Genomic DNA, 26,013 nt, shown 5'->3' with positions numbered 1-26,013 from the left:
AGAATTAGCAAGGAGCCTCAGAAACTGACCCTGGAGAGTTGGGAAACGGCCACCACTGGAGCTGCTTTCCCCTAAGTACCACAGCAGCGTGACTCTCACAGCTCTGAGGCAGAACCGTGTCCCGTTATCTCCCAGGCTCCTGTCCTCCCCAGCCCTGGCAGGGTCATGCCAAAACCAGCCCTATTCTGGGGAGCTGGGGCTTGGGGAGGTGTGAGAGGTCATGGTTGAGTACAAAGCACAGCCCCAGAAACATCACATCTGGACAACCAACCAAGAAATGGTTTAATCGCTTTGCTCAGCTGCACTTTGGGGCCTCAGTCCCCTGCTCATCGCCTGCTCCCACTCTTGGCTCTATTGAGCATCACCTGGGGAGCAACTCCAAGCTCTGTCAGGCTCCTGTGGGTCCCACTCTGTCCCACAGCCACCGGCTCTGACAACAATACGGGATTGTGCTGGACTGCACCGGTGTGTCCTGGCAGAAATGTCCATCATCAGCCTTGGGACTCTGACAGGGAGGAGACATGGGGCTGATGGTTCCCAAAGGGCTTCTGGCACATCCCCGTCCTGGACACACCACAGGGATGTCAGTGGCACCAGGGATATGGTCCCACATCGCCCATCCACCCAAACCATGGTGCCTTGCTGGGCAGGAGTGTCACCATCGCTAGAGAAGGGACAACCCAGCACTGGGGACATTGGAACCCCAACCAAAACATCCAGGGGAAAAGTGCCCTCAGCTCATTTTCCCCGGGGTACGAGCGCAGGGACACCAAACACCCACCTCGATGCTCAGCACTGCCTGGGGCCATCCCAGGAGCCTGGAAAGGCTTTTCCTTAAAGCTCCCCTCATTCCAACCCCTCTGGGTGGGTGTCCCAAGCCCAGGGTGCCTTTATCCACCTCGCAGTCAGAGCAGGAGGGGGTGTGGTAATGTTGCCTGTGGCATTTTGCCTACAAGTAAGGGAAAATGTTAGGCAAACAAACACCATGGCAATGCAGATGCAAACAAATAAAACCCCAACCCCTTGTCCCGAGCAGCTGCCGGCAGGCAGAATCTGTGCTCCTGGGTGGCCGCGCACCCACTCCAGTCCCCAGATCCCCCACCAAAGGCAATGACTGTCTTGGAGGTCCCATCCTTTGGGAAGAAGCCACAAAAGTCGCTCCTCTTCATCACCCATCCCTGGTCCTTCCTCATGTCCCCATCCCAGAACTCAACCCAGAGGAGCAGCCCTCACATCAGGAGGAGAACGTTCCCACTGAGTCTCCAGCTTGTTTATTTTTAGTCTGTTCCTCCCATTATTGGGGCTCAGCAGCCAGTCGTGTCCCTGGAAGATCAGGGCTGCTCTCAGGGCTCCAGAATGGTTGTGGGAGCCAGGCAGCAGCAGGGCAACTCCATCACTTCCAGCTGGGAGAGCCCAGGGTTGTTCATCCCAGGGTCTGAGATAAACAGAGTCGAAAGGTTGAAAGGGAAGAATTATGTTGGCAATTGGACAGGTTGGACATGCTGAGCTCAGCTCTCAGCTCTATCGCTGGGGAAACTGAGGCACAAACAAAAAGCCAAAAGCAGGTGCGGAATCACCTCAGGTCCTGCAGCAGCTGGGTCAATGGCCTTGGATTCATCCCTGCTCCATCCCCAACCACCCAGGGAAGCACCACAGCAGCCTCCTGCACATCCACGGGCATCTTTTGCCTTTTGCCCCCAGCACGGGCAGTGGTCCCTGATGGGCTCCAAGACAAAGCGCACGAGATTTCGGCTCCAGCCCCGTGCCAGTGCTCAGCTGTCAGGACACATCACATGGGTACTGACAACACCGAGGAACTCTGGCTTTCAACCCAGGACCAGCCCCAGAGGGATCCATCCCACATTGCTCAGCCCATTTCTACAGTAGGATTAATGTGCACAGCCTTGGGTGCCAGAGAACCTAAACAGGGCACCCTCAAACCCACAATTTATATATTTTTATATATATATATATATATATATATATAAAGCAACTACTCCCAACCCCACGCCAGCTCCCCTGGGTACCGGGAAGCACTGGGATGGGCGCCTTTGGCTCAGTGTGGGCTCATTAAAGCAGAGAAGCATTTTGTATCACACTCTTGCCCTTTTTTCAAACAAAGCACCAGAAATCAGCCCCCTGCCAAAAGGGCCCAGGGTGTTACAGGCCCGGGGGGCACACCCACACCCATCATCACCGCTCCCCTTCAGGATGGAGGGCACAAGGCAGCACGGGTTGCACATCCCCTACGGTCACCTTCCCCACGCGGGGCAGATTGATGGCCGGGCTCACTCACTGCTGCCTTCACACAGACCTGAGATCTCAAGGAAGGGCTCTCCAGCCGAGCAGATTGATGGCTGTGACCTGCCCCGCTTCAGGGAGAGGAGGAGGAGGAGGAGGAAGAGCTGCACACCGGCCAACGGCTGAGCAGTATCAGGGAGCGACACCGCAGCTGTGGTTCTTGTGCTCCCTGAGGACACAGCTGTCCCAGCAGCAAATCTGGAGACCTGCTGGCAGGGTCTGCAGGCCATGACTGGGGTGTCTCTGGGCACGAGAGACCCTCTGACAGCCACCGGCAGGGTCTGCACCTCCCCAAGGCACACACACAGCCTGTGGTAGTGGTTCCCTCAGTCCATTTTCCTCATTTTATCCATTTTTGGCCCAAACTAAGCTGTCCTGTAGAGGTCACTTAGTGGTGGGGGATATTTGCAATTGCCCTTGTCTCTCCAGCCTCCATCCTCTGTTCCAAGGGACCCCAGGGTCAGTCCTCATCAGCCTGGACATGTTGGTGTTGGGGACGATCCCCCAGTTTTCTTTGCTGGTGTTTTTGATGAAATCCCCCTGCTGTCAGTAGGAGTCTCCTCCTGCAGTGGCCACCTCCTGGGGTGGGACACCCTGAGGGTGACAACAGCTGGATATTTAGTCCAGAGTGTATCCAGGCTGTTCCTGAGCAGGACAGAAGGTATCACCATCACAGCCCTTCACAGGCTGTGCAGTGTGAGATCTCCAGGGCTTCCAGGATTGTTCTACTCCACAGCTCTGCAGCCAAGCAGCCAACGGTGGGATCCATGCAGGGTGGACATTTTTACTTTCTTTTTAAATTTCTGTTTCTAACCCAGTCTCTTCCCTGCCCAGTTCATTCCCAGTGCATTGTGAGGACAGCATATTCAGCATCCATACACTGAAACCAACATTGCTAAAATCCCACAAATACTCCGGGAACAGTGTCCACAGGCAGAGCTGAAGGTGAGGGATGCACAGATGCTGCTCTCCCTGGAGAAGGCACAGGGCCTCTCACCCTGCCAGATTAATTAATCAAGCTGCTTTGCATTTTGAAATTACTCCTGTGTGACTCAGAAATGCCTTCCCTGGAGGATGCTGCTGAGCTGGGCAGGAGGACGGGGCAGGACAATGCTGGTGCAAGCACATGGCAGCTTCCAGGCAGCTTCTCCTTTGATCCAGCTATTTCCCACCCTTAGACTGAGCCTCAGCCAGAAAATGAAGGGGAAAAATTAAAACAAACACCCCCAATAGCTTCTCGTGCAGCTCCTTGTGGCATTTTGGGCTCCAGTTTCTTGCTGCCAGTTCCCAAAGCACGGCCCAGGGCCTGGCATGAGCTCTGGCTGCAGCTAGTTAAGCCCAAGTAAAAAGTTATTTTCAGACAAAAACAACCTTCTGGCACTTCCCCTGGGATGCTGCTCCCAGGCAGACCCCGATGGTGACTTTTTCTTGTTGCTGTTTATTGCATTGAATCAGTGCCTAAATAATGCTGAGATTAAGCAGCCAGATAAATAGCTGAGCTTGGGCTGGTATCGCTCCAGAGAATCCTTTGGGGTGCAGCTGGCCCCAGACTGCAGCTGTTGGTCCCATCTCTGTTCCCCACACAGGGGGAAGCTGTACCCAAGCTCTCTGGGGGGGGTTGGCAATGGAACAGAGACAGCTTTTCCCTGTAAAGCAGACCTCTGCACCCCCAAACACTGTGGGGGTTGCTTTTCTGGGAGAAAGAAAGGCAATTTCCAAGTGATTTTGCTGGGATGTTTTGAACTGAAGAAGGATGTTGTTCCCAAAGTTTTCAAGGTCTGATACTGTTCACTTCAGACCAGAGAGAGAAGGAGAAACAGGAGTAACCCCTTCCCAAACAGATAAAAAGAGATTTCAGCTATCGCAATCAGCCCTGGTTTTGGGAAGGCAAAATGCAAAGATCCCAGCTAGGCTGCCACATTTTGAAGCCTCCCAAGTTTCTGGAGAGCAGAGCTGTCCTCATCCCATCACTGTAATCCATCCTTCCACTCCCCCTGGCATCCCAAGGGCTCTTCCTGACCAAGAGAGCACTGGAGGGAGTAAGAAGGGGTGAGGAAGGGGTGAGATGAAGTCCCAGGTCCCTTTTCTCCAGAATTCCACCCCACTGCCAAACCTGCCTCTCTGGCCTCATCCCATACAGCTCCCGTTCTGCATCCAGCAGGCACCAAGTAACAGAACAGCACCAAGCAGGACCTGGCAAAACCAGCACCAACACTCCCTTACCTCTCTGCCCCTTCACACCCATCCTCCCACCACCTGCATCCTTCATCCTACCAGAACCCAGCCCAAACAAACCCACATCCATTGAGAGGCTCTCAGAATCGCTGCACCCTACGTGGGCAGCAGCATCTTGGTCGCTGCCTGCAACTCCCTGGGCACCTCTTACATCCCTTCTCTCCATAAAAATCCCAAACCTTGCTCTTATCACCTCATCCTGTGAAGGTTGAACAGCTGGTTATGGAGCATCCCTTCTCCAGTGGAGCCTAGGTGGGGGCACAAGGCCTCACAGACCCTCTGGACCGACTACTGCAGGCGCCGCCCCTCCCAAGCATCCCACAGGCAACAGGAGGAGGCAAGGCAGGACCACATGGCATCCAGATAAGATTTAATAGCCCCATTGGGCCTACGTGCTCTGGCCAAGCAAATTTTCTGGTGGGTTGAGGCTGGACATGGGGACACCACCCCCCTCCAAGCATCTCCCCACCCCGACCCTGCTGAAATAAAGTGCTGTGGGGGCCGGTGGGGCTTCACCTGCCCTCACGTCCCCATCCAACAGTATGTGTGGGGTCTCAAAGCAAGGACTCCTCTAGAAAAGCCTCCAGGAGAAGGGCTTGTAAGGCCAAGGGCATCTACCTGGAAAGACATCCCACCCTAGGCAAGTCCTCCCCCAGGAGCAGAGGGCCAGGACCTTCCTCTTGGCATCGGCTTAAAAATGCTGCCCCCAAACCTCTCCCGGATGTGGGTTTTGGGGTCGCTGGTGGCTGCTGGGGGCCAGGATGAGGGACTGGGACGTTCCAGTCCCCAGAGGTGTTGGGGACATCAGACCCGCGTGCCCTGCTCCATCCCCACCACCCAGGAGCTGGGTCGGGGCTCGCCCCGGCTTGGGGGCTCGCTGGGCTCCAGCAGCCTGTCCGAGGAGTCGCCCGTGCTCTGCAGCTTGGCATAGCCCGCGAGGCTGACGTGGTCCAGCCGGGGCCAGCTCCGGTTCTTACGGTCCTCGATGGGGGCCACCAGCAGCAGCCCCGGGCGGCCGAGGTCCAGGGATTTGGAGTGTCCCGGGGTGTGGAGGTGCACAGCGGGGTTCAGCTCCAGCAGCGGCTGCGCCCCGGGACAGCCGTCACCCATAGTGACGATAACGTGGCCGCCATCACCACCACCACCGGCCCGGCCGCGGCGCGCGGCGCCGTCGCCGACGGAAAGCGAAGCCCGGGAGAGCTGCGGTGTTCTGGGGCGATGCTCAGCAGGGCCCCTCTCCGCCCTCCCGCCAGCCCCCCGTGCTGCCCCGTCCAGCAGGCAGTTGTTGAGCTTGATGATGGGCAGTGCCAGGGCACCCACGGCCGAGGACAGCAGGGACTCGGCTCCAGCGCGGCACGGGAGGCTCAGGTTGGCCTCGGTGGAGTGGAGGCTGTGGAGAGAGGCCGCAGGGGAAGCTGCCGGGTGCTGCAGGAACTCGGCCGTGGTCGGGAGCCGGTTGGGGCCGTAGCAGTCAGACCACTTGCTGCCAGGACCGGGGCAGGGCTGACAGGACAGATCCACCTCGTAACAGCCCTCCACGCACTCAGCGTTGGCCTTGGGGAAGGACCGGCTGTCCCCACGCTGGCGGTGCCTGTCCTTGGGGCCGGTCCCCTCGGGCAGCCCCACCGCCAGGCCGTAGAGCCCCTTCTGCATCAGGCGCCGGGTCTCCGTGTCCCTGTTCTCGTACAGCATCGTGTTGGCGCAGATGAAGATGAAGAGCCCGATGCCCATGATGACGGGGCCGATCAGCTTCAGCTTCTCGCTGTGGGGCACGTGGCGCCTGGCCGCCACCTCCCTCCTCACGTCCCCCACCGCGCTGGCGTTCCCCGCGCCGGCCCCGGGGCCCCCGTGTCCTCGGTGAGGCCAGTAGCCCACCACGGCAATGGTCATGCCCACCAGGACCACTGAGATGCCCACCACGACGAAGGCTCCCGCCGGCGAGCGCATGCGGAGCCGTCCCTTCAGCGGCGGCTCCGTCGGGGGCTTGCGCCGCAGGCGGCGGCCCCGGCGCCGCGGTGGGACGGGGGGAGCCGCTACCTTGGCCCCCCCTTGCTCCTGCTCCCGCACGGCTCCATTGGATTCGGCGCTCTCCGCAGTCATCGTCTCTGGCTCAGCCGCAATTCCTGCACGACGGGAGGAGGAAAAGGTGAGCGGGCGTCACCGGGGGTCCTCGTGCCCGGGATGCAGGAGCACGGGCACCACAGGGACACTGGGAACACGGGGATGCCAGGAGCACAAGGACACCAAGCCCACAGTTACACCAGGCAGAGACCGGCAGCTTTGCTCTGCCCTTTGCTCCCCTCTTTCCTCAAGTCACTTCTCTCTCCCCACTCAGGAGTGAAGGGCTGAAGAGCCCCTTCCAAACACACTCCCACAGCCCCCAGGCTCATCCCTCTAAACCCTGAGCGAGGACCCTGCTGTGCCCAGCACTGAGCCGTCACCGGCATCGCGGCCTAAGGGACCTGTCCTGGGTCACCCCAGTCCTGTGACACCCACGGAAGGTGACATCCCCAATGTGCCACAACAGCAGTGAGGGAAAGGGCTATTTATTCATCTGCCGGGGAAACTGAGGCACCTGGAAAACCAAATGAAAAGTCTGACAGCCGCACCACCCACAACCCTGTGAGTGACGATCAAAGCAGGACCAAAAGACCTAAACCAACATCAAGTCACTCATCAGGTGGCAGGACCCACTAATCCATGGAGAATTTAAGCTAAAAGAGGCATTTTTCTCAATTTTCTGCAGTCTCCTATTTCCTCTGACCTGCTCAGTGCATGCCCAGGATCCTACCCTCACACACACCAACCTCACACACACACACCAATAAAATTCCACATCTAGGGATTTACAGTGCATGGTGTATCATTTTATCCAGAACTTTATTTCCTAGATGAGCAAAAAGGTGTGGAAGCTGCTGCTCAACACAGCAGGTGACCAAGCTGGCAGAAGCATCAGCTGGGCTGGCATCACTGTGCCTAGGATAAGTGGAACCCTGGGAAGTTAAAACAGGCCTTGAACAAGTCCCAGACCAAAAGCATCTTTAAAAAAAATATAAATAAGCTCATGCTGACAGGAATCTGCGTCCTTGCAGCGCGGTGCTGCGTGCCCAGCCATGGCTGGCGGTAGGGCTGGGGCAGCACGGGGTGTCCAAGCACTCTCCTGTGTCTCCCAGCACTGCCAGCGTGGGAATGCTGCCCAGGCCACTCCCAAAGGGACATCCCAAAGGGGATGTGAGCAGGGAGAGCTGCAGGGTGGACCCCAGCCAAGGGATGCTCTGGGAGGAGGCTTGTCATCCCACTGCATCTTAAACTGACAAGAAAAGCGTTTGGACAACACAGAATCACGGATATTCAGCAAAACAAATCCAGAAACGAAACCCACGGAGAAGCCTGCAGGAGGAGAGGGGTGGCCACTCCAACTTTACTCCCCAAGGTGAATGAAGTGCTGAGAGCCAGTGACCAGCATCCAAACAGCAGAAAAATACCTTTTTTTTTTTTTCCCCAGTTAATCATCTTAAGGTGTTATTAGCATCAGAGGGAAGGAATTAAAGAGATGAGTTCCAGGATGACAGCTTGTTCCTGGCACAAGGCTGTCAAGCTGTGACAACTCATGTAAGACAGATTTAAAGGGAAAAAAAAATAAAGTCCCAAACAAACCAGACCAAATCCCAGGCCACTGCTGAATGGGGTGTTAAGGCCTTCTGAAAAACAAGTTGATAATCTCACACGGCAAACGGAGAAACACAATAAACCCAAAGTAATGTTCATCCTCAAAAATGAGGCTTTAAATATTTTGGTATTTAAGGGAAACGACTGGACACTTGAACACATCCCAAAGACTCTGGGATTTTTGCCTCCAAATGCCCTGATTCAGGTTATGTCTCGATTTTCTGTAATTGCCATCTTAGCTTCAAACTCCCTTAATTTTTATAGCAAATCCTTTAAATGCCTTGCTGGCTACTTAGGGATTAAAAAGAGCATGACCCTCTATATTGCAAGAGAAAGCTCTCGGACACTGACTGGGGGGAGCGTGTCCCCCACAGCTCATGACCCCAAACTCACACTGAACACACACCAGGCAGCCCCTGTTTTATTCCGGAGCCTCAGCCGTGTCTATTTAACCCCAGCTCCTCTAACCTCTCGAATTGACCCTGTGGAATCAAGACCAGTGTCCACAGGGAACAGGAGCACCCCTGGTGTCCCACCTGTAGGAACAAAGAGCATCCCATGGGGACAACAAGTTTTGCTGGGGTCCTGCCTGTGAGGACCATGTGCATCCCCTGGATCGCAGCCAGGGCAATGCTCTGGGTCCAGGTGATGCTCACCTGGGCTGCACCAGGCTGTTCTTGCCACACTTTTGCCCTGGATAGAGTGTGAGGCTGCTTGGAAATGCATGCAGGAGGATGAGAGGTGCCCACCCATGCCACATCCATAGGGTCCAGACCATGCTGGGGCTGAAACAATTCCCTTCCCAGCTCCTCTCCTTTTCCTGGGGAACAGGGACAGAGGTGCTGGCACGAGGGACAGGCAGATGCCACCAGCCTGGCTGCAGGCAGGGAATCCCCTCTGTAGCTCCAGCCACTATTCCTACCCGGGTGCCTGTCCCTTATCTCCCCACTGCCGTCTTCTGAACTTGGAGCATTCCCTTGCTGACTGCTGGGGCTAGTTGTTCCCAGAGTTCAAAATCATTATTTTTATTAATAGAATCCCCAAGGTTATATAACCCTTTTAGAAAAAAGAAACGAAAGAAACAAAAACCCACAAAAGCCAGCGCTGCCATCCCCTCCTGCAGCCTGCAGCCGCCGCCACCCCCGCGGGTGATTAATGCCACATTAGAGCAGCGGTGTCAGGGCACCGGGACAGCCCGGGCCCGTGCTGGGGACACGCAGTGCCTTGGCGCTCCTGGCCACCTCCGTCCAGCCTGGAGGCGTTTGTGGCTCACCACGGCCAGCTCGGAGGTTTCGATTCCCGGTGGGAATGAACGACAGTCTGGAATGACAGTATGGAACTGTAAGTGTTGTTCTGGAGCGGGATGAGCGCTGCTCTGCTGCCAGGTTAGGCTCCCAATCCCTACAATAAGCCTGACATTAAAATAAATCCAAATATTTCTCTAATCCCCCCCATCACGAAGGCACATTACTGGCTCCACCCTCCCACCTCAATCCTCTCCTGCCGCCTTCGCAGACTGATGCTCCTAAAATCTGACACGAAATCCCAATGCATGTGACAGCAGCAGAGCTGGCTGGTGGTAAAGCAGAATTTGGGAAGGGTCCCTCCTGCAGGCGGGTCCTCACATCCCCTGGGTGTCCCTGGGATGCTCTTCCCCTGCCATGACCACATTGCTAGTTTGAATTTACAGCATCAAAGGCTATCAAAAAGCAGAAATGGCCTCCAGATCTCCCTCCGGATGAAGGATGAGGGGCTGGACCTGTGTCTGGAGCTGCCACTCCAGTCCTGTGCCGCAGGAGGTGCGCCCAACTCAGTGATGGGCTGGAGATGCAGAAATGCCTTATGGAAAAGGGCCAAGTGCAGGCAGCTCTGAGGGCCTTCCCCTTGCAGGTTTATCCCTCTTGCCAGTTATCCTTCCAGGAGCTTTTCACTTTCCTTGGCTCACACCTGGAAAGAGCTGCGCTGCAGGACAGCGTCCACCACACGGAAGGGAATTAAAATCCAGCATCTCCCTCGGGAGAATGTTCCCGTTGCTGCCCTGCCCCATCCCAGGCTGCACTGCCCAACTGTGGGGCAGGATCCCATTCTGCACCCAGGATCCCACTCTGGGTGCAGGATCCTGTGCTGTGGGTCCTGTGCAGGGCATCATCCTGGGAGCTGGCACAGGAGCAGCCCCAGCTGTAATGAACACCCAAGAAATGCTCAACAAACAGAAAACACCTCCTTTTTCCTTTTCTTTTCCTAAAGCATTGTGACTTTAAAGATGCTTTCCTGATTTTGGGAATAAACTGGTTTTTCAATTTGCTGCCGAATCAGCCAGCAAAGCCTGCAGTGAGTCTAAAGGCCACAGTGATGGGCGAGACCCCAAACCAGCAAGCACAGCCCAGCCCCCTCTGCCTCATCCAAGCCCTGGGGAGCCTGTGACATCCAAGCCTGTGGTGGCTGAGCTCCCCCAAATCCCTCTCCACAAGAAAATGGGACCCAGGCAGCCAAGACCTTTTGTGCATGAGGCTGTGTCAAGCTGCTGGAGCACCCCAGCTCTCCCACTCACCAGGAAGGTATGAAGAATGGGAATGACAGTCTGTGCTGATGTGATGCTTAAAAATAACTCCTTTTCAGCCCGACCTCCAATGCCGCCCCCAGCACGGGACAGGAGGGGACCCCAGGAGCAGCCCCCAGGCACCAGCTCCTTCCCCCTCACACCTCCCATCCTGGCTGCAGGAGACCGAAGCCAAAGCCAGAGGGGAGCAGCAGTGATCCCAGCGCACGGTGCATCCCTCACGCTGGATGCTTGGGGTGGTCTGAGTGCTCATATCCCACCTGAGCACTCCCTCCTTTTCTAGTTTTCCAAGTTCACTTCAAGTTCCCCTCCTTGGCTACACATAAAAGTCTCCAGAGAGAGGGAACAGGAGAAAAATCTACCAGACATTTCTGGTCACCACCCCAGCACCCACTGGCAGCTCCCAGTCCAGAGCCTCCCCTGGACTCATGCCCGAGGAATAAAACCTCCCCATGTGAACCTGACAAAAGCATGTTCCCAATGCAGTGACAAAATCTGTGGCTGCAGCTTGGGACGCCCATTAATCAACCATAATTAATTGAGTTCCCTCATAGAAACTTCCACATAAGCTCAGTAAGGCTCTAGCCATAGCATGGGAAGGATTTTCCCCTTCCTAGCAGGAATCACCTTCCGGACTGGGAGTCTCACTGGGGTTGTGACTGATCTTCACCTTTGCTACAGCACAGGAGGCCCCGAGAGTGGCAGCCTGAAGGTCAGAAGCGTCCTTTATTCCTCTCTCTGCAGCAGCAGAGACCTCAGTTTTCCCAGGTGAAGGATGGGATGGAGGAGGGGTTAACACAAAACCACCTCCACCAAGCACCTAACAGCAGGGGCATCACCCCCACACCTGCCCCGGGTGTGGGGAAGCGTCGTGCCAGCTTTCCATCATCAGGTCACACATCCCAGACAGCAGTCAGGAGCCACCAAGGCCCCTGCTGGCACTTGGAATATAATCCAGGGAAACATGGTGCTGGGGTGATTTGCGGACACAGGGGTCTCTCCCTTTGTTTTCCACCCTGTGCTTGACCCTAGGCGAGAAGGTCCTGATGGGCAGATGGCAGGTGAGGAGTCAGAGCCACCAGCGTCACCAGTAGCTCCAGCTCCATTCACCTTGACTTCTCCAAAAACTCCCCCTGCTCCCAAAAAATGGGGCCACGCTCTAAACGCCTCTCTATCCCTCAGGCAAAAGAAAGTGTGTGGAAACATCCCACTGATTACTAATTATCAGAGCTTGCCTTACCCAGATTTGCTCTAATTAGACTAATCTGCACAGCTGGGAAACGAGCTGCAGTCACCCATGGTGAGCTCACGCAACTTGGATGATGCTTAACTCTGACATGTCAGACCCCCGTGATGGGATCGGGATTGTAATTCCCAGCTGCTTCTGACAGACCATTGTCTAAGGAGACAATGAAAATCAGCAAATTTGGTGTTTCTCCCCCAAACCAATGCCGAAATCAGGACATCCGCATTGCTCAACTTTTTTGATAGGAACCAGACGCAAATAATTAATAAATCCAAATTCGAGATAATGCAGACATCTAGATTTAAATGGAGGGCGGATTTCTAACGGCAGCTCTTTGCTCACTTGGAGGAGGGGGAGGAGTGAGGGGCTCGGGGAGATTTCTTGGGAGAATTCCTGCCTCTGGGAAGCAGTGTGGGGTGGCAGGGCACCCAAGGATACAGGCTGCGGCGAAGCACCTTGCAAATCCTCGCAGCCGAGAGAAAAGGAAGGAAAGTAAAAGAAAAATCCATAGGTTGAGATTTCCAGGGAATTAGGACCAAACTCTGAATTTGGCACCTTCCCTGCTGCTCCTTTGAAAAATCCGTGCCAGCATGGAGGGAGGGATGGAGTCCAGGGGCTGCCTCGCTGCCCGCAGGCATGGCCCAAGTTATCCAGGGGGTAAAGACACACAGACCCCATCTCCCGCTCCACAGGCCCACATCCCACTCGGCCTGCAAGCAATGAAGTTCCCAGCTGGCATCACTCTTACCTCCAGCTTTTTAACCCCCATCCCCCCTACTCTTTCCCCTGCAAAAGACACATCTCGCTGATTTCAAACCCACCCAAAGGTGAGACAAACCCAGCTAAAGGTGAGACAGAGCCGTGGGTCCGGCTGCGGTCGCTGACCCCTCCATGCCACAAAGCCCCATGTGCACAGGAGCCCTCCCGATCCCAAACTCCAGGATCTACTGGGACCATTTCCACCCACTTCTCTCGCTGGTGTCTACAGCAAATCCTGCCTGGGGATGAGATGCGGGGCTACACCTCGCCACAATCCCCTGCCAGGAGCCTCGGGAATTGCAAAAAGTGCTCAGTGCCTGTCTCTGGGTGCCCGGGGTCTGTCCGGGGGTGCTCAGTGCCTGTCTCTGGGTGCCCGGGGTCTGTCCGGGGGTGCTCAGTGCCTGTCTCTGGGTGCCCGGGGTCTGTCCGGGGGTGCTCAGTGCCTGTCTCTGGGTGCCCGGGGTCTGTCCGGGGGTGCTCAGTGCCTGTCTCTGGGTGCCCGGGGTCTGTCCGGGGGTGCTCAGTGCCTGTCTCTGGGTGCCCGGGGTCTGTCCGGGGGTGCTCAGTGCCTGTCTCTGGGTGCCCGGGGTCTGTCCGGGGGTGCTCAGTGCCTGTCTCTGGGTGCCCGGGGTCTGTCCGGGGGTGCTCAGTGCCTGTCTCTGGGTGCCCGGGGTCTGTCTCTGGGTGCCCGGCGGTGCTCAGTGCCTGTCTGGGGGTGCCCGGGGGTGTTGCGAGCCCGGCGCGCATCCCGCCCGGGGTCTGTGTGCCGAGTTGGGTGAGGCTGTGCACGGCCGGAGCCGCGCGTCCCGCGTCCCCCCCCGCCGTGCCCCGTCCCCGCACTCACCGGCGGCCGCCGAGCCCTGCGCCTCCGGCCGGGGCCGCTGTCCCGGGGGCGGCGGGCGCTGGGCTCCGCCGCGGCCGGGGCCATGGAGCGGCAGGAGCCAGCAGCGCGCTGGGATCCCGGCTCCCCGCTCGCCGCCGCCGGGACGTCTGGGCGCGGGCGGAGGGGCGGCGGGTTCCGCCCGGCCCCGGGTCCCGCCCCGGCCCCGCGGGAGGCGGAGCGCGGCGGAGCGGGGCGGGGGGGACGCGGACGGGCCGGGACCCCCGGTGCCCCTCCCCCGGGACCCCCTGTGCCTTTCCCTCGGGACCCCCCTGTGCCCCTCCCGGACCGGGACTCCCTGTGCCCCTCCCTCGGGACCCCCCTGTGCCCTTCCCTCGGGACCCCCGGTGCCCCTCCCTCGGGACCCCCTGTGCCCCTCCCTCGGGACCCCCTGTGCCCCTCCCGGGCCGGGCTCCGGCGGCCGCTTCCCGGGCGTGGGAAAGTTGCGATGGCGGCGCGGGATGGACGGGGTTTGGGATTTCCCTGGCTCCGAGCGGGGCCGGCGGCGGCGGGGGATGGAAGGGGCCGGGCTGGGATCCTTCCTCCGCCCCGCTCCCGGGTCCCCTGGCCCGGCGGCGACCCCAGCCCCCCCCGCAGGATGGGCCCTGCCGCGCCGGGGATGCTCCAGGGGAAGGAGTTCCTGCCCACGCCGGGGGGAGGGATGAAACTGGATGGTCTTTAAGGACCCTTCCCAGTCGAACTATTCCGTGATTCTCCGGTCCTATGAAATGCTCAGAGCTCAGAGACCCTTCTCCACCCCTCCGGCAAAGCCCCTCAGCCCCCCAGCCTGCGGTGCACCAGAAGATCCCAGTTCTCCAAGCCAGGCCAGCCTGCACTGGGACTGGGGCTGCAGTGGATTGCCCCTTTCAGCACAGGAGCTCAGCAGCTGGGGTGAAGCACTCTCCCACGTCAATCCTGGCAGTTGGAGGCGTTTGCTGCAGCCCCCCCAGACGGTGCTAACGCAGGTTCCAGGGGCACTTTCTCCTCCAGGCAGGCACAGAGCGAGGACCCTCTGCAAGGACCTGCTCAGAGTCAGGGCTTTGTTTTCCCTCCTCTGAACTCGCCAAAGACACAACAGATCTCTCTGCCAGCCTCAGGGATTATGGCACGGCATCCCCATTCCTGCATCCTCATCCCTCATCGCCATCCTCACGTGTTCATCCCCTCATCCCCATTTCCTCCTCTTCATGCCCACATCCCCATCCCCACAGGGCAATGAGCAGAATCACACAGCTGTAACCGGGGGCACATCTCAACACACTGAAACTGCCAATCCAATCCTTCACCAGCACATTTCCACGCCAGCACCAAACCCCAACACTCCAGTAAGTGCTGTGGGGACTCCATCTCACCCAGAGCCCCAGATGTTTTGCAAGCAGAGGCTCTTTCTCTGCCTTTCATTAAAAGTGTGCCAAGGTCACATTCCCCAGATCCCTGCTCTCCCTAGGAAGCCACAAAACAACTCAGCAATTCCCTGTGTGACTCTGCCACTGTCACCCCACAATCCAGGAGCAGATCCAGGATCCAGCTGGATGTCTCTATGGCAGGGAGTACCCTGGGAAAGGTTTTTAGGGATAAAGCTTAAAAATGAGATGCAGGACACCAGGTTCTTCACCTGTCTCTGGCGGGGAGCATCATCCAGAGGGTTGATGATGAGGGAAATAAATGCCTGGTTCTGGGGGAATTCTGCACAGGGTCGACTCTTTGCCTCCTTGCTTGGCTCAATTAAAGTAACTTCGTGAACTTTTGGAGTTTCTTGAAGGAAGGGATTATGGCTGTAGGTCCAAGGTGCCAGCTGCACTGCTGGAGTGGAGCGATGCCTCGCTCATCCAAGCCTTCCAGACAAGGAACACCTCTGGCCCAGGGAAGAATGGGATTTGACTTTGGCTTTTCATGCTGTTCAAGCAACACATTCAAGGTCTCCCTTTGCCACCACTGGATCCATCTGGACACCCCATGATCCAGAAGAAATTAATGCTTTTGAGCAAAATTTGATTTCTATTCAGAGGCTGTACCTGTGCCAGGCAGTGTTGGATAAAGAACCGGAGAGGGAACTGGTGGGAACTCAGTGCTGGCAGCTTTTGGAGCAGGGGTTGGCAGTTTGGCAGCACGGACAGGGCAGGAGGCTGGCAGAGGCCACCCTGCTCCAGCAGTGCCTCTCCCTGCACAGCTTCTGTCTCCACAGCAGATTTCCAGTCACAGGTCACCAGTGATGTGCTGAGTGGGCTGGTCTCCCCCAGGGGTCCACTGTTAATGTGGGGAGAGATGCTGGAGGCAGGACTGGGGGAGAGGGGAGCTGCCTGTGGTTCTCCGGGGTTAAAGCTGGACTGTGCAGGGCAGGAAGGGCTCAGCCTGGATTTTCCACCCTTCCTGAGATGGAAGCTGCTGGGATGGGGACGTGGGTTCCTCATGTCCTTGCAGACAGTGGGACCACCTCTCTCCAGAGGAGCAGAGGGGTGAAGAAAAGAACCCACTGGGGACAAAAGTGACAGCAGGGAGAGAAGAGGGGGCTCAGGGAGGAGGTTTCAGAGAAGAGCCCATGGCAGGGAAGGAGATGTGCAAGGACCAAAAGCTCAGAGCATTTGCCCTATGCCCTGGGAGAAGGTGGCAGTGGTGGCTCTTACAGACACATCTGGGATGGGGGAGAACAACAAAAAACGATATGAAAAAGAACCAACATCACTGTCTCTCTTTAAAGACAGAAAAATTGGACCTCATGATAACTGGGCACCTCCTCTTGGTTTTAGGGGAGGGAGGGAACCTGAATCCTTGTTTGAAGGTCTGGTAAGCCTGGCAAAGCCTCCTCTGCTGCCTGCTGCTTCGGCTGGGAACCGAGTCTGGGCAGGAGGGACCATGTGGATGGAGGAAGGAGGACTAGACAGGGAATGATCACAGCCAGGATCTGAGATCAGAGAGAAGGAATGTTGTTATGGAGAGGCTGAAAGCTCGGGGTGGGGATGACTCATGCTGGAGAACATACAGCTGTTGGAGCGGGATTTGGCTCGCGGGGCTGAGGAGCCTCCCCCATTAGCAGAGAGGGGAGAGAAGAGCCTCCAGGATGGCTCCCACCTGGCAGAGACAGCTGTCCACCTGTGCTGGAGGTGATGGGCAGAGAATGCTGCCTGCTAAGGGGGGGTCATGGCCTGGAGAGGTATTTTGGGCAGCAGAGAAGGCTCAGTATGAGAGCCCCTCTGGCTGAAGGATGTGTATCCTGAGTGACGGGACTCCTCTGCTCTCCATGATGCTACCTTGGGGAAGGAGAGTCAGAGCAGTGGGGCTGGGATGGGGCTGGACAGATCAGCCGTGAAGGACAAGGCATGAAGCAGACATTCCCCCTTACCTAGTGCCAGGGAACCAAGGCATGGAGCAGAGAAATGCTCCTGTGGGCTCCTTGGCCCATGGTCATGCTCTCCTCCTGCTGGGAGAAGTGGCTTGGGCCTGGAAGTGATTTCTGCCTGAGGAGTCAGACCACCATCCCTCCTGGGCTGCTGGCAGCTGATGCTTATAGGGCACCAGAGCTTCCATCCAGCCTCCATCCAACCTCCAGCTAGCGGAAGATGCTGCAGCAGCCTCCCCAGAATTCACAAGGCTGACACAGGGATAAAGGGGAAAAACTGTCCTCCACATCCAGTGGAGCCAGGGCAGGCAGGGAAGGGGATTTGGGCAAGGCATTAGCAGCAGAAGGGTGAGCCAGCACCTTCCCAAAGTTGCTTTCAGCGAGATCGTTTTTGTATGATGCCTGGAAATAACCACAGCACCAGATTCCTGGTGCCATGGGCTAAAAGCTCCAGAGGCTGCTTCAGAGGTGGCCCCATTAAGGGGTAAGTGAAACAACTGTAAATACAAACAGACTTGTAATTAATCATGCTCTGTAATGTGAAGTCATTATCTGTATGTCCCTGGAAAAGTAATTATCTCCAGCTTTTAAATAAGAACTTGGAAAACCTAAAGAGTTGAGTTCTGGAAATGTCATCCATCTTCATGTAGAAGAAAAGCTGCATATTTTCACATATTAATGCAAGTTAATCGAATGTACAGAATGAGTGAGTTTTAATATGTCTCCAAAGCTGTAAGTTAAATGCTTCTTCTCTTCCCAGGGATTTATGAAAGCGTTTTGGAAACTTTTCCGGTATTGGACACATCCTGTGGTGCCATATTTTATTTTTCTGGACAGTGGACACAAGATGGGATCTGATTTACAGATCTGTCCTCCACTGCCAGGTAAAGCAACCCCTCCTTGCCTGACTGGGCTCATGAGGGCAGAGCTCCCTGCAACAAATTCCTCTTTCCAAACAACCAAAGGCAAGTATTTTCCAGCTGAGGGGAACATCAAGCTGCACTTGAAGCCAAAGTGCAGCTCTGAAGTTTTATGCAACTAAAACTCCGCAGAAACACATCTATGCTTAACTGAAAATATTTGGGAAGGTGACATTGCCTGCTACATTTGCATTCCTGATGTTCCAGCAGCCACTTGGGGAGAGGAGGAGGATGAAAAGGAGGAGAGGCTGCAGACCTGGGGGCAGCACTTGCCAGAAACTGCTGGGCCATTGCTTTTCCAGCTTGGACAGTGCAGTGTTAGCACAGGCTGGGCAGGAGATCTGCACCAAAGTGGCTCTAACGTCGCCCCATGTCTGTAACACACACTGTGAGCAGAGAGCTGCAGGGAAGGTGCTCGATCTCAGCTACTCGTACCCAGCACCCAGGGGGTGTCTCAGGCTGGGGTCACTGCAGCCAGAATGAATTATAAGCAGATAGAAACATTGAGGGGAGGGGGTTTTGCTCTGGAGTGACTGTGTCTGGTCATCACTTGCTCTTCTTAGTCACACAAAGGATCAAGATACAAATCCTGATGGGAAGAATGGACTAACTTGAAGGATTATCCCAAAATGCACCAAAAGGCTCATCCTTCTATCTCTTCACCAGCTTTCAGAGAGTTTCTTGCATCAAAGTGTTTTGGTTTGTCATTTCAGTTATATCCTAAATTACTAAGCATTAATGCTTGCTAATGTTGAAGTAACAGAAATAAAAGCTAAAGCTGGGATGAGATATTTTACAGAAATGCAATATTCTGAGATTGCCTTTTCATTTCAAAATGAGCCATAACATTTCCAGCTCCACATGCCTCTTGGCGGGGAGGTAATTTGGATTTTCAACCCTTCCTTGCTTTGCCAGAGCAGACAGGGAAAGGTTTGAGACAGGTTGGGCTTTCACTGGCAGTGGCTGTGTGAAACCCTGGTGGCTTGGGACAGAGGTTGAGGGATCTTCCTGATGTTTCATCCTACAGGAGAAATCCCATGGGAATCCAATGAACCCATCAGGGCCGAATTTGAACACTCGCCAAGGGAAATGCGTTTTAGACCCTGTTTAATTGAATTGCTGAACTTTTCACTGCAAGAGCTCAGGAACAAGCCGAGAAGGGGAAAACTCCAATTGAGGGGAAAGAGCTTTACAGTCAGCTAATGAATGTGGTCGATGGGATGATGGGATGGTGTCTGCATTGCAGAAGCCCGTGAGGCATTGTCGCTCTGAAGGGATGGAGCACACCAGGGAAGCATTGTCCTCCCTCCATCCCTGACCCATGCCAGGATCCACATCCCAAAACCCACCTGGTCCTTGTTCCCTCCCTCATTAGCACCAGGCCTTCATTAGCAGCTTGAGGTGCTGTCCCCTGCTCCAAGCCTGAGGGAGGTGAAACCACAGGGTCTGGCAGTGTCTCTGCTCTGTGGCCACAGTGGGACATGGAACCATCCTGTACCAAAAGCCCCTTCCCAAAACACTTCAATATCTGCTTTGGTGATGCAGGAGCTGAGCATCCCTGGTCCATTACAGGAGGAAAACTGCACAGCTCAAGTGCTTGAGCACCCATAAGACAAAAATGTCCCTTCATCTGCTTCGATTCACAGGCTGAGGACACATCTTGGGTCAGAATATTAAATGGCTGTTACCAGCAATTGAGACACCTGAGCCTAGTGTTCCCAAAATACAGTGAATATCCTCGGTGAAATGATGTCCCTTGCTGTGCCTGAGCACCAGCTCTTCCAGCAGCCCCAGAGAAGGCTCTGGTTCCGCTACCAAGCCACTAAAGGATTAGTAAATTAAAAACAAACAAACAAACCAAATTTAAAAATCACCCAGTGCAACATCCACAGCCTTTTCTTGTGCTTTAAAGTTGGCTGCTGAGGTTAGGCAGGAGCAGGAGGAGCAGCCTGTGCAGTGCCTCAGCACTAACACATTTATCTTCTCCTCAGCCCATCAGCTGCATCTCAGCATCTCTGGAATGTTATTGCATTTATCCATGTCCCTGCTTCAAATAACATCGAGAGAGCTGAGACCTCAGGAGAGGGGAGGACTTGGGCAAGATCCCCTGGAAAAGGAGATGAGCCCAATCTCAGCCACAAAGCTCTCTTGTTTGGAATATTCTGCTTCATCCCAGGATACAAACTCATCCTCTGCAGCCCTTTCCTTGACAAATTTGGATCCCCCCACCCACATCACCTCATAGACACGGAGCCAGTGCACACAAAATCTTCTCCCGCTTTCTGGAGCATGGGAGGATGAAGAACGCTCCCCCATACCTCACAGCAGGGCAGCCCCTGAGGCTTTTGGAGGAATCTCATCCCTACAATACCAGAACCCAGCACAACCCCCACAAAGCCTTCCTCTCCTGCTCCTCAAGGACACCAACCCAGAAACAGGGCTGGAACTATGCCCCGGTCGTGTTTAAGGTGGTGTTGGCAAAATTAACCTTTGGCAGGGCGGGTGGTGATGGGTTTGGAGTTGTGGGATCCAAAAGGCAGGGAAACCCAGGTATTAAACAGCAGCTTTTGGGAAACTCATTTCCCTCTGGTCAGCTCAGACATGGGGGTTTATCTTGGACAAATGATTTTCTCTCCCCTGGGAAGGTCCTAGACGCTCATTGGATTGAGATGTGGTGACCTCATCAAAAGCCATGGGGCTTATATAGGTCTGGGATTCATCCAAAGGACACATTTCCACCCAAAGGGCACTTTCGTAGCCAAAGCAAGGCGGAGCAGAGCCTGTTTGCCACGTGGTGCAGCCAGGAGTAGCTGGGAGGAAGTCTGTGGAGAGCTTCCACAATTTCATCTTTGCAATTTCTTCTCTAAAGTGAGAAGATCAAGAGGAAGAAGAAACGGAGAGGGGACATTCGCAGGCATCCTTCTCCTTCCCTGCTGGAAAGGTCAGATGTTGAGGATGGAAAGTCACCACACCAGTTATTTCCAGGAAATTGTTTGGGCTTCAGCACCTCACTGTGCTTGACCTTCCCAGGTCACTGAGAGGCTCCATAGACAGAGCAAGAAGAGCTATTAACGCTAATGGGTGGGAAGTGGCCATGAATAAATCAGCAGCATCTTTCCAGCCATCAAAGCCTGAAACTCCCCCATACAGAGCGAAGAGCAGATGGGAGGCAGGGTGATGCATGTTTGGTTTATGACAGGGGTTATCCCATGCTGTTACCTACCAGCCCAAGGACTTGGGTCCACAGAGCCCCACCCTGCTGCTGTGGGGGGATTTTGGGCCTCACCCCCAGCCCTGAACAGAAATCCCCTCCCAAAGCCACTCCTCTGCATCATGGAGTGAAACCTTTCCCTTTGGAACAGCTCTGGGCCGGATCTGGGCAGGGGTTTCACACTTCCCTGGCCTTTTGATGCCACAGATGAGAAACAAGATGTGGAGAAGCACCACCAGCCCAACACCTCCCTGAACCAGACACATCCTTCTACCTCTGGCCATTCAGCCTGGCCCCAGTAATCCCAGGTCCCAGGCATTAGACATTTAATCTTGCATTTTATCATGTCTTCTCTTACCAGAGGGTCTGAAATTAAAAGGGAATGAGGGAAGAGCTGAGCTCCTCTGAGTTTAACTGGTTCTGGATGATGGGTAAGAAGGAAGGAGGGAAACACAGCAGTTTCTTCTGCTGGCTTTCCCTGGTGTTTCCTGAGCAGCTGTAACTAGTCTGGAAGAGGGGAGGAGATGCAGGGAGGTGACAAATGCCCCCTCCCAGAACAGAACAGGAGCTCGTGTTTGTGTCTCAGCTGGCCTCGGGCATGTGGAGCTGAGCCAGCGGCCTCGGCTGAACCCCGTGGACATCATTTTCCATGATGCAAACTGGGAGATGGGGAGAGAGGCCAGGGCAGGGCACGGATGAGGCAGTGGTTCGGTGCCTTTGATGTCCTCTCCTGCCATGCAGAAAAGTTGGAGGCATCTCCCCTGCCCTGGGCTGGTGCTGGGGAGGGTCCCACTCAGGCTGTGAGTGGAGCTGGATGCTGAGCACTGGAACCAGGAGTGGGAGGGACTGGGGACAGAACCAGAGGGGATGGGGAACAATGAGCTGGGGGCCAGGGATCCCCATTTCCAAGCACTGGGAGCTGACAGCAGACTGGATTTGGCTGTGGCTCCCAGAGGATAGACGGTGCAGGTCACAGCTCCTTTTGCTAATGCCCTGTGTGCTCTGGGATATAAAAACTCCAGTTTCCATTCCCTCCCCCCAGCCTGTAATACATCTCAGTTTCTTATCCCAGAAATCCCAGGGCAGGATACTGAACCATTAATGTAGGATACTGCAACATCTTGCTTGTCATCCTTGGATCCTGCTGATGTGCTAATCAAAAAGGGTGTTGCCCTTTTATTAACCATAAAAGCACTTATTTAATTATTATTAGCAGGATTGATAATTTTTAATTGTGCCCCGCATCCCCCAGATGAAATGAGGGACTGTACTTTGATCTCAATTGAAATAACTACAGGTATACGTTATATATATATGTATATATTTTATATACATAAATATATATATATGCACACATATATGAAATATACATAAATATTTTATACACATTATTTTCTAGATGAAAATAAGCAGATCCACAGCTGACTGGAAATGAGGGAGAAAAAAAAAAAAAAAAAAAAAAAAAAAAAAAAGCCCAAATGGCTAAGCTGTAGCCCTACTTCTCCTTACTGATCAGGACAAAGCAGGATGTAGGAGTTCCAGCATCCCACAGCAGTGACTATTGGCTGGGGAAGGTCAACTGGGGAACCACAGGCTGAAATGCTGCAAAATTTCCTCACTGCCAGCCTGCAGGAACTACTGGGAGAAGATGAGTTTTGGAAAAGCCTCACGTACTTAAAGAATAATGCAACCTGCCAGGCACTTAATGCAGCCAGATAAATGGAACTGCCAGCTGGAGCTCAGCCAGGAGAAACTGCCTGAGGCAGAGGCTCTGGGGACAGGGATGAGCCTGGGGATAAGGCAGGACACTTCTGGAGCTGACGCTGTGAGGTCTTTCCTTGTGTGGGTGTGCAGAGGCTTTGGAAACAGGGCAAGATGTGGAGGTGGGATCTCCCCGTGATGCTGGGCAGGATCCCCAGCCAGGCTGGGAGAGCTGAGGGTGTCCAGCCTGGAGAAGGGAAGGGTACAGGGAGATATGAGAGCCCCTTCCAGGGCCTGAAGGGGCTCCAGGAGAGCCAAAGAGGGACTTTGGACAAGAGCCTGGAGGCACGAGACAATGGAGAAAGACTTCCCTCTGCCAGAGGGCAGGGATAGGTGGAACATTGGGAAGGAATCCTTCCCTCTGAGGGTTGTGAAACCCTGGCACAGACTGGCCAGAGAAGTTGTGGCTGCCCCATCCCTGGAAGGGTTCAAGGCCAGGTTGAATGAGGCTTGGACTAGTGGAAGCTCCCTGCCCATAGCACAAGGGTGGAATAGGATGGGCTTTATGGTCTCTTCCAAGACAAATCATTCTGGGATTCTGTGATCTGGAGAGGTGGCTAAAATCAGGGGAATCACAGGGCAGAAAAACCCTCTGAGATTATAAAGTCCAACCATTCCCCAGCACTGCCAAGGCCACCACTGACCGTGTCCCCAAGTGACACATCTGCACTCTTAAGATGTATCTCTTAGATAGGCAGCCTGTGCCAGGGCTGGATCACCCTTTCCATGAAGAAATATTTCCTAATATCCACCCTGAGCCTCCCCTGGCCCAGGCTGAGGCCGTTCCCTCTCCTCCTGTCCCTGTTCCCTGGGAGCACAGCCCGACCCCCCCGGCTGTCCCCTCCTGTCAGGAGTTGTGCAGAGCCACAGGGGCCCCCTGAGCCTCCTTTTCTCCAGGCTGAGCCCCTTCCCAGCTCCCTCAGGAATTCTCCAACCCCTTTCCAGCTCCCTCAGCCATTCCTCATCAGAGTTGTGCTGCAAATACCCCACAAGATGCAACAGAGACATCCTGGTGTCTCCAGTGCCACCCTGGCACTGGGAATGGGGCAAAACACCAGTGGCATCAGAAGGTTTCATTTCCTGACACTGGCAGCACACCCAGCATGTGAACATCCCCCGGACGGCCGCTCTGCAGGGAAAAGGGGCTCCCAAAGAACATTCTGCAGCTCAAACTGATCGTGAGAACTAGTCTGTGCCCGCCCGAGCATCCTCCGCGCTGCACCGTGCTCCATATGGCAGCTATTACACACAGACACGCAGAGACACAGGCACACAGACACACACACACAGACAGACAGACACACACAGACACACACACACAGACACACACAGACACACAGACAAACAGAGACACACACAGACACACACACACACACAGACACACAGACACACACACAGACAGACACACACACAGACACACACAGACACACAGACACACACAGACAGACAGACACACAGACACACAGACACACACAGACACACAGAGACACAGGCACACAGACACACACACACAGACAGACAGAGACACACAGACACACACACACACACAGACAGACAAACACACACACAGACACACAGACACACAGAGACACAGACACACACACAGACACACAGACACACAGACACACACACACACAGAGACAGATACACAGAGACACAGACACACAGAGACACACAGACACACACACACAGAGGCACACAGACACACAGACACACAGACAGACAGACACACAGACACACACAGACAGACACACACACACAGACACACACAGACACACAGACACACACAGACAGACACACACACAGACACACATACACAGACACACACACACACACACAGACACACACACACACAGACAGACACAGACACACACACACACAGACACACACACACACAGAGACACACACACACACACAGACAGACACACAGAGACACAGACAGACAGACACAGACACACACAGACACACAGACACACACAGACACACAGACACAGGCACACAGACAGACAGACACACACACAGAGACACACACAGACACACACACACAGACACACAGACACACACACACACACTTACACACACACAGAGACAGACAGAGACACAGAGACACACACAGACACACACACACACAGAGACACACGCAGCTCCCCCCAAAGCCCCCAACCCCTCCTGGTGCTTCATCAACCCCACGTTCCGGCCGAGTGAAGCCATCGCGCCTCCCCGCAGCTTTGCGCCCAGCCCGCCCAGAGGAGCCCGGCACGGGCACAGGATGGCTCAGCCTTTCCCTGCCCCATCGTGTGCTCTGGCTACTGGGGAGAAACATCCAAAAGCTGCCGCTCCAGACCCTCAGCCTTTCCCTGCCCCATCGTGTGCTCTGGCTACTGGGGAGAAACATCCAAAAGCTGCCGCTCCAGACCCTCAGCCTTTCCCTGCCCCATCGTGTGCTCTGGCTACTGGGGAGAAACATCCAAAAGCTGCCGCTCCAGACCCTGGGAGCAGGCGCTGTGAGCTCCTGCTCGCTCGGGACAGCTTTGGAGGGGTGGCTGAGCACGCAGGCATTTACGAGCAAAGCCAGTAATGCTGTTTGCAATTAAACAGCCCAGCCCTTTCCAGAGAAAGACCGCTCCTCGCCCCTGAACCTCAGCAAGCTTCAAAGCCCTCGGCTGGAGTTCCTTGGCATGGGGTGAGTTTTCACCCCTCCTCTCCAAAAGGCCGCTGGAAAGGATTCGCTGAGGGCACGGAGCAGAGCAGAGGGAGCTGGGTGCTGGGTGGAATTCAGGAGGGGAAATCACACCAGTTACCATGTTGTGCTCAGAAGTTCTGCCTCGGAAGCACCAAGGCTCCTGCGGCCTCCCAATCCACACTGCAAAAACAGCTGCGGTGAGTCGCCGCAGCCCGGCGCCAGCCCCAGGACGGTCACAGCCAACTGGGCCCCGCTGCCAAGGCAGCAACAACCATGAAAAATGCTCTTCATAATGCCTCTGGAGGGGACTGAGTGCAGAAATGGAGACATTTTATGGCCACCTAAAGACTGAGCAAGGGAGGAGGCACCAGCAAAGGGACCCATGAGGGAATGAGTGGAAGTAACAAGAAACTGGGGTTTTTTTCAGGAGCAAAAGGGATAACTTTCATTT

General features: G+C 55.1%; 1 protein-coding gene across 2 annotated transcripts; it reads right to left on the bottom strand.

Moving 5' to 3' along the window:
* Window positions 1–2,044: 2,044 nt before the first annotated feature.
* On the bottom strand, window positions 2,045–13,670 carry TMEM200B (transmembrane protein 200B). 2 transcript variants are annotated; one of them, XM_040086191.1, is made up of 2 exons: window positions 13,615–13,670; window positions 2,045–6,659 (listed from the first exon to the last, which is right to left on the bottom strand). In XM_040086191.1, the coding sequence occupies exon 2, from the start codon at window positions 6,634–6,636 to the stop codon at window positions 5,341–5,343; it is 1,296 nt and encodes a 431-aa protein (XP_039942125.1). In that variant the 5' UTR covers window positions 6,637–6,659; window positions 13,615–13,670; the 3' UTR covers window positions 2,045–5,340. The 2 variants fall into 2 exon arrangements, with proteins under 2 accessions (XP_039942125.1, XP_039942126.1); XM_040086192.2 differs by lacking the exon at window positions 13,615–13,670 and adding an exon at window positions 11,393–11,516.
* Window positions 13,671–26,013: the final 12,343 nt, after the last annotated feature.

The sequence above is a fragment of the Hirundo rustica genome, chromosome 25 (assembly GCF_015227805.2).
Source record: "Hirundo rustica isolate bHirRus1 chromosome 25, bHirRus1.pri.v3, whole genome shotgun sequence".
NCBI classification, from domain to species: Eukaryota; Metazoa; Chordata; class Aves; order Passeriformes; family Hirundinidae; genus Hirundo; species Hirundo rustica.
This window is presented reverse-complemented; position numbering and strand designations above follow the sequence as displayed.